Source organism: Myotis yumanensis, unplaced genomic scaffold (genome assembly GCF_028538775.1).
Source record: "Myotis yumanensis isolate MYYU_CA2020_CCGP unplaced genomic scaffold, mMyoYum1.0.hap1 SCAF_8, whole genome shotgun sequence".
In the NCBI taxonomy this organism is placed as follows: domain Eukaryota; kingdom Metazoa; phylum Chordata; class Mammalia; order Chiroptera; family Vespertilionidae; genus Myotis; species Myotis yumanensis.
Window position 1 is genome coordinate 52,698,394 of NW_027223759.1, and position 12,397 is coordinate 52,710,790.

Consider the following 12,397-nt stretch of genomic DNA (forward strand, 5'->3'; position numbering starts at 1 on the left):
AACCATTCAGATGGCCTGCTTTCCGGGAGGCAGCTGGCTGACTGTCAGGTGGCAAGGAACATGGAAATAAAGGTGGAGGAATTCTCCTTAAGCAGTAGAACAATTCAAAGATATCAAACGATTTCTTCTTCTTTCATGATCCTGCTTTTACATGGAATTTTTGCTAAAGGATTTAGATACCAAGAACATGAAGTAATCTCCATTTCACTTTAGAACTAAATAATAATCCTTCACTCACCACATTTTGTGAATACTTATCCTGAGTGGAAAGCAGCAACCTACAATTCAATTTAACAGTATATGTTAACTGATGACTTTGTCCCTAAGCATACAAAATTAGACCATAAATTAGTAAATAAAGACTGAGGTTCATGTAGCAAGTCCAACAAGGACATTTTACTGGTGATGTGTGAGGATTTAAAAATCTACAGAGGCCTTCCAAGGCCTCTCAAGCCAAAGAGACAAAGTGATTCAATATTTTTAAGCTACATTCAACACAAATATTAATGTTAGCATTTTCATACTTAGAGCCAAATGAATGAATGGTTAAATCAGTTTGCATTTGATTCTGCCAGAAAAGATACCCTGAAGGTGTTTAAAATAAAAGCTAATTCAAACGCCCCTGGTGGTCAAACTGCACAAAGGTTTACTTAGCAGCAGCAAACTGATGAAATTCACTTGGCAGATATGAGGATAATTTAGAAAAGTGAAGCTTTTCTTTCTTAAAAAAAAAACAAAAAAAACAAAAAACAAAAAAAAACATCTATCAACCTAATATTGGAAACTATTATTTCTTGAGGAACAAAATTATATATTCATAAAGTGGGGAATGTTGATCCAATTTTCAGAAGGGGAGAAGTTAATCAAAGTAAACAGAAAGAAATGACAAGAATGAAGTTCAGAAGCTTGAAGAGGCTGTGTCAGTGACTCTGGAGGAAAGAGGGTTTGTGCAGGAAGAGCTGATCGAAATACTTACAACAATTAGATTAGTGGTTGAATAGAGAAACATAAGTGACACTGAGTGATCAACGATGTCTGCAGTGCTTGAGCTCGGAAAGGTCTGTGGTCTTCTCAGCAAAAATGAAGTCACTGAGCAAGTGTGAATTCTTAAGGACAATAAATTGAGCTATCCCCTTTTGTTATATTAACTTTAATTGACAGAACACTGACTCCTTAATAACAAGTTTACATGAGGCTGACTTTTTAACTCTATCCATTTTTACACTGAGTTGCTTTCTGGCTTCTCATATTTTAAATTATGATTTTTTAAATAAAGAAAAAATCTCTAATTTCTACTTCGTATGGGAATTTTAAAAAACAATTGGAAGTGTCTCTGGAGTGGCCTTAAATCAGGTTTCTTTTTTGCCTTCTTTAACAATCAAAGCAAGCACAACCAGTCGGAGCGTAGATGGAGACACTGTCTCAACCATTTCTCTAGAAAGTGATATAGTATGTTGGTTAGTTATTAGCAGTAACCAGATGGAGAATTATACTGTCTCCCCAGGAAACTAATGGAAACAACCTCTGGTATTTGTCTCTTTGAGTGTTCTTGCTGACGTACATTCTAACACAAACTTAAGGGCTGAAATTATCCTGATATTTCTGCATAAAACAGTTAATAGGCACTACTGGCTATAATGTAATTGGTAAACCCACCTTAATTACTGTATTTAGCTTTATGTTCTTTGCAACATGCTACACAAACAAACTCCAGAATTCCAAGGCCATTACATTGAAGTCTGCAGTTGAAATTCAGCTGCCAGCCTTTAGCACAAGGAGCTTCCAGTTGACACTTTTGCAATGTATGAAGGTCTCTACAGATGCCAGGGCGTGAAATTTAAAAACAAACAACAAGCTGCCTAGTGCTGATATTTTAGAATTGGGACACATTTCTCCTCCCTTTTTATTTCCTTAAGAGATAATGCACCAGATTTCAAGAATACAAGTAACTGTTGAGCAGGCATAAGCCTGCAAGTTATCTTACAGTGTTATTTTTCCCTGAAATAAAATATTATTACTTTCCAGATAATCTTTTAATTTTAAAATGAATCATGTATTTCATTAGGATAATCTAATATTCCCAAAATTAAGAAAAAGTCTATGTAATTAGCTACATTTTTAACAGAAAAAAAAGAGAAAGAACAACTTTTCTGGTGATTTTATAGAAATTAAGTTATTCAAAGAACATCACTAATAAAAAGGAGGTCGTTAGTGTATAAGTAGTGTAATATTCATCGAGTGTCATATTTAATTATCTTCTATAAAATAACTTTCCTTGATAGATTTTGGGAAAGGAAACAGTACAAACGATGCTGAAGATTCTGGAGACACCATAAGAAATTATCAGAGTTCAAAAAAACACACGGAAGAGAAAAAAAGCAGATCTTCATCTTTCATCTCCTCCATTGACGATGAACAAAAGCCTCTCTTCTCAGGAATAGTAGATTCCCCACCAGGCGTAGGGAAAGCAACTGGACTCAATTTTAAAGAAGTAGTGTCCACATCAGGAAGAATTCACATAGATAAAAGAAGTCACTCTTGCAAAGGTAATCGAGTTTCTCCAGAATCAGATTGTCTCTCTTTGGTGCTCATCATAAAATGGCGACTTTTCACAAATAACTGCACTAACACATGTTACTCTAATCTTTTGCGATTTCATAAAATATTTGCAAAGAGTTCAAATCTCAGATCATCTACAAATCATTTGTACCATTCTGGAATAGTGGTAATTATTCCCAAACATGAGAGGTTTTTTTGTTTGTTTTGTTTTTTATCACCAGTCACACTTAATGTAATGACATGGAGAACCCTGATGGCTTATAGCATGAAAGGCCAATGCAATAACACTACAACAAGTGCTCAAAGATTCTTTTTACTGGGAATTATGAGAAAATTAGTGGAAATACCTCTAAATAAAGTATGCTCTTGATCCAACTAATTTGAATACATTTATTTAACATCTTCACCAAAATAAACACCCAAATATATGGGTTGTGCTGCAGAAAATATGCATAAGAAGGGTAATAATGAATGTAAATTTGATGCTAAAGGATGGAAAATTCAGAAAAACTTGAGAACTATCACTTGGAAGAACAATTAGCTTAGAATAACCAGAGCTATATCTATAGATCTTGTTAGATTTATCTATTAAGTGGGTGCGAGAATAGGTGTGGCTCAGATTACTTGGGTTCCATTTATAACTCTGTCACTTGCTCCCATTAAGACTTAGGAAAAGTGACTGACAGACCCCACTAAGACTCAGTTTGCACATCCTTAAGGTAGGAATAATATTTTCTAAATAACTAATCAATTGTTATTGTTAACAAGATAACAAGCATAAATTATCTATTCTGAAATACAGTCCCCAATTAGGTTTAGTATTTTCTCACAGGTTTTATTTTTCTAACCCTTTAATCATTGAATATATCCCTGAATATATAAAAAAAAATCAAAGGCATAGAAAAAAGTCAAAAGAATATAACAGAAATAAAGTAAAAATGGGATGTTCTCAGACTAGCAGGATAGCAAAATTATGGGACACAGTAAATATTATCTATCCATGTCACCATTATTTGCAATGACTATATTTGACAACAAAAGTCTTATTACATTTTTCCACAGCTACTTTCCCTATCTTATCAAATCAGTTTTTGCCATGACCCCACATTGAAGTAAGCTAAGAATATGTTCTCTGGACAATCTAAAATCTTGATGAAGTGGGTGAAAATAGTACCTCATTTATCACAGTGGAAGAATGGAATATTAGATGTCATTACCAAATGCCCCATTTTAGTTATTTATGAAAATGAATTTTGGGAAGTGCTAAAAAGAGGAAAAGGTTGTATTGTGGAAGTCAAAAGTTCTGAAGAGCTTGATGAACCATCTCTACTATCTCCAAAAGTCAGCCTAATGTGGGCCTGACTTTTTTTTTAAACTATGTTTTGAGTTTTACCACTGGATTTTGAGCCTCAAGTGACAGGTTATTGAAGATATATTTTTGGGATTTTATTCAACTTTATAATACCTCTGCTGACTGAATTTTCATGCCCTTCATCTTATGTTTTTCTTTGCCACTTCTTCCAATTATTTTTAATTATTCTACATGCACAATAAAATAGTATTCCAACAAATAATTTTAATATCTGTAAATTTTTAATTTTCAAAAATTTATAATGCAATCTTTATCCAAATAGTAAATAACTACTTTGAAAATGCATAGCTAAATATCAATGTGACACACAGTTAACCTGGTTAATTAATCTAATTAACAAATGAAGAATTATTAAACCACTGCAAATTTCATTCCCTAATGATTATTTAAGGTGAAGTAATGAGGGATGTTTGAGAATTTGAATAACATGTATGATGCACCTGTAACTGCTGCAATTTGAATCACTAACCCCCTACAATTTTTAGATTTTTCATTAGTAGGAAATTTTCCTCACTCACATTCCTGGCATTTGTTCTGCAAAACACCTTTCAGGCAAAACTAAAAAGAAACAAACAAGCAGAAAAAGAAACAGACTCTGATCGTACTTAGATTGAGGTCAAAAGTTGACTCTAGGAAAATTGTGTATCCAGAGAAAAGTGAAAGTTTACTTTCTGTTTATCCATTTCCAGGAATGTGTCTTGCAACTATAGCAACATTTTCCAAGGCAACCGAGTGCAGATTTTTTTGAGCTATATTTAGAAAGATGTTCGTTTTTATTAAGACCCTAAGCAGGATTTCCCTCTTGAACTTTTTTTTTCATATTGCTGCTAAAACAGGCACACCATACATATCTAGATTTTAATAAAAGAGTACATTATAGTTAAGGAAGCCTCTATTTAAGTTTACATTTTATTCGTGTCTTCTAAGTGAACATGATCAGTTTTTTTTTCTTTGAGCGTTGAAGAAAAACATAAGCCTGCATCATTTATTCCATGTGATCCACCGTTGTTCTTTAAATATCAATTTATTATATATGATTTAAAAATGAGAGACCTGTTAAGCATAAGCAGAAATTCTGTACACTTTCTCAGCACAAAACTTTTGAGCAAAATATGTAACTTCATTCTACCAGTTCTTATTATCTTTTTTTTTAAATTCCTACATTAGCCGAAACAGGTTTGGCTCAGTGGATAGAGCGTCAGCCTGCAGACTGAGGGGTACCGGGTTCGATTCCGGTCAAGGGCATGTACCTGGGTTGCGGGCACATCTCCAGTGGGAAATGTGCAGGAGGCAGCTGATCGATGTTTCTCCCTCATCGATGTTTCTAACTCTCTATCTCTCTCCCTTCCTCTCTGTAAAAAATCAATAAAATATATTTTTAAAAAAATTCCTACATTAATCAGCTAGCAGGCAGCTAGACAGGGACAAATATTGACATCTCCAGACCATTAATATGTGTGTTCTGAATGTTTGTTTGGCATTGCTGCTCCAAAATTGAAACCCTAGTCCATTGGACATTAGAGCTTTGTTTTTTATTTAAAATGTGACATGCCTGTGAATAATAAGTCATACTTTTCACTGAAAATATGCTGATATATCAGTTAAAACTCCAGGTATTTTGTATTTTTAAAATTTTTTTTTATTGATTTCAGAAAGGAAGGGAAAGGGAGAGAGATAGAAACAGCAATGATGAGAGAAAATCATTGATCGGCTGCCTTCTGCACACCCCCTATTGGGGATCTAGCCCACAATCCATGCATGTGCTCTGACCAGGAATCAAACCATGACCTCCTGGTTCATAGGTTGACACTCAACCACTGAGCCACACCAGCTGGGCAGGAATTTTATATTTTATGCTTATTTTCATTTTGTGGAGTTTAGTAAATTATATACTGTTGCTTTTAAAAAAAAAAAAAAAAAAAAACACCAGGATCCCATAGGCTAAGGAAGCTTTAATCATGAAAAACCATTCTGGAATTCACAGCATGCTCTTTGATGTCTGCTAGCTATTTCAATAGAACAGGCAACCCTAACCTGAGATTTTTCCACTGCTGTCTTTGCCTATGCTAATCCCTTTGTTATAGCTTCAGCCAATTGAAGCAGAAATTGTAGGAAATTGTAGACACTTTATTAGAGAAAGTTCTGTGTATTCAGTAATAAAAGGATAGTGATAGAAAAACCATGAAAAAACGAATATAGGAATTTTGTCTGTGACTTGGAGAAAGGGCATGCTTTTGAGCTATCTGACTGTACTTTGGAGAAACTGTAGCAAAGGAAGGGATTTTGAGAAGTCCTACACATTCTGTTCCCTATTTCTAAAATTATAGCTAATCCTCACCAAATCAGTTACTTTTCATCTATTTTTTAATCAGCCAAGGATATAAATTCCTTAACTTGACATAACTTATGCAGAGTTTAATCAAAGTTCCCTGTCAAAAAAAGTCTACAAAGCCAAAATTACTACCTCTAATTCAAATCTGTTGCAATGTGATAATGAAAACCCTCTTTAGATCATCTTTCCTCCTACCAGTTCTCCCAGTGAGGAAGAAATGTTGCCCTTTCTTTACCTGAAAAATAAACTCCCAATTCCACTAGTATTTTTTCATGAGTTTTATTTTCTACTTTTTTAAAAATATATTTATTGATTTCAGATAGTAAGGGAGAAAGAGATAGAAAAATCAATGATGAGAGGGAATCATTGATCGGCTGCCTCCTGCACACCCCCTACTAGGGATCGAGCCTGCAACCCGAGCATGTGCCCCAGACTGGAATTTAACCTGGGACCCTTCAGTCCGAAGGCTGACGCTCTATCCACTGAACCAAACCAGCTGGGCTGTTTTCTAACTTTTTAATCATTTTAAGCCTTCTCTAAGAGATGTAAAATGTAGAGGGTAAGAAAGCATTGCAAAAGTCATCAAAAGCAAAAAAAAAAGGGGGGGAAGATATTATATTTGTTCTTAGATATTGACAACTCGCAAATACAGATTGTAGGAGAAACAGTAAATTAAAAGAAGCTCAGAAAACAAATCTCTGTATGAAAAATGCTCAAAACTTTGATAAACTGAATTTCTCAGGATCAGGGCCTGTGTCTTCTTTGTCTTTAATTCCTCCGCATTCAGCAGAATGGCACATAACAGACACACAGAGCATTTGAAAAGAGGACATGAACAGATTGGCCATATGTGCTCAAGTTTAGTAACATAAAAATATCCTAAATACAAGAGACACAGAAAACCTATTGGAAGTTGATGTGACTATTAAAGGCCAGTGCAGAAGGAGCCACGAGAAACAGAGACTTAAAAGAGTATCGTGGGACTAGAGGGCCTTTACTTAATGTCCCCATCATTTATGGCTCATTGTTTCTTGGCTGGACCTTGAGTTGGGTCGGCCTAAAGGAATCCCCCTCAATATCAGCTCTTGCCGATGGCTCCTCTCTTGGGCCCACTCTGAATCATGAAGTATGCAAACTGCCCTGTGGGAAAGAGCCCTAGAATCTTAAACCCAGGTGTGAAGCATTACAAACAAATGGTGCTGTTTTTTCCCAACATAAAATCGCAAAATCACTGTTCTCTAGTCAGCTTTGGGTTGCCATCCATGTTTACTCTTAGCACAAACAGAAGACAAAGTTGTATTTAAGATTCAAAACTGGCTACCTGTTTTTAATCATCTGGAAATGGTTGAGAGGGGTGGCAAGCAGGGTCAGGGTGAGCTAGCAATTGGTTGTGGTCCCTGGAGAGGTCCCTGAGTCACTCTGGGTCTTTGTCTTTGGGTTAAACTTTAAGATTCCTTCTTGCTTGTATTGTGAGTGTCTGTATTACCAATGCAAGTGGGCACACAAAGAAGTTGACATCCATCTTGCTATTTCCCACAGATATCTCTGACACAAGAAGCTGGGAGCAAGAAAACGCCCGGACTCAGGCCGATGAGTCTAGTCACTCAGCGCCTCAGCAAACTGCCTGGGGGATCTCTGAAACCGAAAGTGACCTCACTTGTGGGGAAGTGGAGCAAAGGTTGGATTTGCTTCAAGAACAACTCAACAGGTATAAGCAATGTCAGGGCAGAGGGGATATAAACCAAGCCCTTAGTTGGGTCTAGCTTTACTCCTTGTAAGTAGCAAATTCCTTGTGCCACAATCTCATATTTTTCTTCTACACTTACTGATTTTAAAATAAGACTAGAAGTTGACAGAATTATTCATCTGTGTTTCAAAGAACATTTATTTAGAACACTCCAAACTTTGGGCAGCATAAATCCTACTTTTTCGTTACTTGCCATAAAACTAGTATATCACCCATGCCAACTGCCTAAGGAAATGTTTTATATTTAGCTAGCTTATTGACAAATACCCTTCCTCTTTTAATCCTTCTTTTATACTTTTTGGTTGTTTCTGGTAACTTAGTTATGTGTTATGACATTTTTTAAAAAGCATCAACAAAATTCTTTAAACATTTAGTTATTTAGTCAACTTGTTAAAAATGTGATTGAATTGAAAATCTCACAGAGTTGAAGCACATATCCTCTCCATTTTTTTCTTCAATCTTTGATCTATACTTTTTTAAAATGAGGATTTAACTTAGGTTTTGGGAAGGATGGAACTCTTTAACACAAATCTAAATTGATTTTTTAAAATTAAACTTCTCAATAAGACTCAGAAAAAAAATGAATGAATGAGTATGATATAGCTACTCTAGCTGTAGTTCATGTGGGACTTTATACTGATGTAAAGGTAGACCCCAGGTACATCACCAGGCAAAGTATTCTAGGGGTCACAAATGGAAAACTTCATGAGTCAAACACAGTGTTAGCAGGGAGATGAGGAGACCTTGTTTCTTGGCATCTTGAAGGAAATATTTCAATCAAAAGATAAAGTGTAGCAAAGTAAGAATTTATTGGCCACAGCAAAAATATACTCAGGACAGTGAAACAAGGAAGGGCATAGAAGAAGTTACAGGAGAGGTGAGGCTGGGCTGCTATGGCTCACTGAGAAGTCAGAGGAAAGAGGGCCTTGGACACAGGTGCAGGGCGTTAGACCAGGACAAGTTACCACTGCCCATTGCTCCCCTGGTTACAGGGGTGGGGATTGTCCCACCCTCGGGCAGTATAAGGCCTGTGAAATAATTCGGTTTGACCCTGCCAAGGCATTAGGAGGGAGTTCATTAAATGTTTGACCAAATATAGCAGGCTAATTTTTAAGTTGATAATTTTGTATGGCCTAGGCCCTAGGATTGATGTTATAAATATCAAAATGGCTCTTTGCAGAAAAAAGTTTCCCCATCCCTGCCTTAGAGGAAAAAAGGGGGAAGGGATGGCACAGTCATGCTCCCCTAGGGGAGAGCAAGCCCCAGGCCCTTCATCCTGAGCATACGTATCTCTCTTTTGCAGGTGGAAATCTTAAGGGAGGCAGGCCTCAGGGGAGGGGCTCGGTAAAATATTCATCAGCTTTCCAGGTGTGCTCTTTCAGGCTCTCCACTGATTGGTCGGTGCCAAGGCAGGGGGTCATTAGTCAGTATAGCTGGTCCTGAGGCAGCCACGGCATCACTTGTCTGGTTTTGCTGCTTTTCTGGGCCTGGAGATGAACTACAACCAAGGCCTAGATATGATCTGAAGGGAGGAAGATAACATGCTGGACTCTAAACCTCCTGACTAGCTATCTGAAAAGTCAGGGGGTCCAAACTGCATGACCAGCAATACGCTGGGGAGGAAAGGTTATTCTGGGGCCGAGGTTCTTGTTTTCCATGTTTGCTCCTTGCTAGGCATCCGGGGCTTTCTGCCCTGGTGAGTTTCTGCACCTGGCCCATCGTCCTCGCTCTGCTCATCTCTGTTGAACTGTCCATAACAACAGGATTTACTAAAGCAATCTAAAACACAATGAGAGATGAGAAGAGCCAGATGCAGTAATTAACATATTTCTATGAAGTGCAAGCACAGTACCTGGATCCTGATTTACCCAATGTTCCCATCTGTCGCATCAGCCTTCTCTGCTGATGGTGTGGTTGCTAAACCCACAGTTGAAGTTTGCACAAAGGGTTCCACAGAAAAAAAAAAAAATCCCCTGTGCCAATGGCACACGCTTGCTCTATCACAGGGATATAAGGCTAAGTGTCTTACATGTAATTACCCTGCTGAACAGCAAACTGTTAATAGTCCTTTTGTAGGCAAAGCATATGTGAAGCCAGAATGAACCTATACTTTGTATCACCAATGGGTGATCAAATTTGGGGGTGGAAGTGTCTGCCCAGAGGTGACATGAAAATAATTTCTTCTTTCCATCTTTTTCTGTGTATCAGCTACACTCTGATTTGCTACATCCTATTTCTGTTCTATTTTTGGCATGTCTCACAGGTTACTTGCCTACTGTCTGTATTTAATACATTTATGAATTCTGCCCATGTCTAATTGTTACTTATACATTAACTATACTTAAAACATCCTCTAAGTTTTGCCTCTGCTATATATGTTACTTGCTTACTTACTATCTGATTAGTATTTCTTATGTGTTTTAACCATTCTGTTTATTGCTTGTATTGCTTTTTAAAATTTTTATGAGAGAATCAAATAGCTTCAAACAATATAGTAAACGCATTAAATTGTGTGTGCACACACATATACATTACCATAAAATTGAATTGATTTTAAAATTGCCTGGTGCTGAGGTCCATATATCATTCCCAAGTGTCAAATTAAAGTTTTGTAAATTGAAACATACCTGAGAAAATCAAAACAGATTATCATTTACTTAGAGTCAGTAATTCCTAATTAAAGCATAAGAACGTATCATAATAATTATTATTGGATAGAGAAGCATGTTTAGGTACTTAATACATTTGTATTTTTTCTCTCCCTGCTATATATGCCAAGCCACTTTGATATTTTATCTATAAAATATATAAGACTATATACCATATAATACAGAATTGATGTGTGTGGCCTGAACTTGAACTTCTATTCTTGTGACTAATAGAAAATAACTGCCCATTTCTTTACTGCCAAGACAAGTATATATTCAATTTGTTTAGCAAATAAAAAAGTGAGTGAATGAAAGGATGAATGACAGAGCTAGCAGTGAGTTCATCAGCACAATATTTGCAAAGTACTTGTAATTAAGTTATCCTAAAGTAATAATTCTTCTACTTAACTGCTTACAGGGTGACTGGGTCAAGTCATTTAAATCTCTTCAGTTTCTTTCTTTGACTCTATCTGCAATGCCATTGTAAAGACTAAGACAGTACATGTGCAAACTATATTTGTTATACAACATAAAAGGTGCAGTACTTGCTCTTAGGCAAAATTTGATTTACAATAATGTTCAGTTCTATTATTGATGTTTGTCTAGTTTATTCTCCTACTTTACATGTAATTGTGTTTCTTGATTTGACCTTTCTTCAGATATAAAGTTGATAGGTTACCTTTGTTGCCTTATCATGTGTACCAATCATTACAGTTAGCATTGTCAAAGATTATTGAAAACATTTGTTTTTAATAAATCTCAGGGCTGAAAGTATAAAATTTAAGGGTAATATACTAGGATCCATTTGGTTTGCAACTGTAAACATAATAATATTTGTTATTTTCTAGAATAATTACTAGAATTATTATTATTATTATTATTACTACTACTACTACTATTATTGTTATTATTAGAAACTTTTCCACAGCCAAAGAACAATTAAATCTGTTTTGACATATTCCCAGCACCTGTATGTCCTTAGACATATTTCTTTTCCTTTGACCAACTTCTTTCTATTTCTGAATATTTTCACAAATACTTCATTGCCTAACTCAGCTTAGCCCCTTTGAAACCTAAAACATAAAATCCAAAATATTACATTTTTACTGTACTGCCATCTCCAACAACCTCTTTCCTCCACTTTACTCTAGAAGGCAAAAACAATTTTGCAGAGGGCAACTCAATTTGGTCTTTAACTTTGAGGTGAGAATCCTGGGGCACTTTCTAGAGTTGGGTGTATCCCACTTAGCTTCAGCGTTCTGTTCAAATGTAGAACCGTGAATTTCTACCCCCATTTGTCTCATCCAAATGCACATATTAAGTACATAATGCAATGAAAGCAAAATTAAATGTTCTATCTTCAATTGTCCTTGCTGCTGCTGCTTTTCTGCTTTAATGGCCAATTAAACTATATTTGCGGTAAAGGTTCATATAAGAAATGTTCTTATGTACTTATATATTATGCCTTCAGATGATAGGGAAGTAATTAACACTTGATCCTAAAGCAGTGCTTCTCAAAATTTGAATGTGCATGTAAAACACCTGGGGATCCTGTTAAAATGCAGATTCTAAGTCAGTAGTTCTAGAGATTCACATTTTAACTAGCTCCCAGCTTTGACCACACTTTGAGTGGGGAGGCCCTAGACTAGGGCCTAGAGAGTAAAGATTTAGTAATGATTCTACCCCTTGCAGAAAGCCCAGAGCAATTTATCTGTTGCCTCCTCTCCCTGCTCCTCTCT

General features: G+C 36.1%; 1 protein-coding gene across 4 annotated transcripts in view; it reads left to right on the plus strand.

The window, feature by feature from the left end:
- Nucleotides 1–12,397, plus strand: part of KCNH7 (potassium voltage-gated channel subfamily H member 7) — a 419,704-nt gene that overhangs the window by 396,364 nt on the left and 10,943 nt on the right. For all 4 annotated transcript variants that reach the window (XM_070422855.1, XM_070422856.1, XM_070422858.1 and 1 more), the window contains 2 exons: nt 2,283–2,546; nt 7,803–7,971. In XM_070422855.1, coding sequence (XP_070278956.1) covers nt 2,283–2,546; nt 7,803–7,971 — 433 coding nt within the window. The remainder of the gene's footprint in view (nt 1–2,282; nt 2,547–7,802; nt 7,972–12,397) is intronic.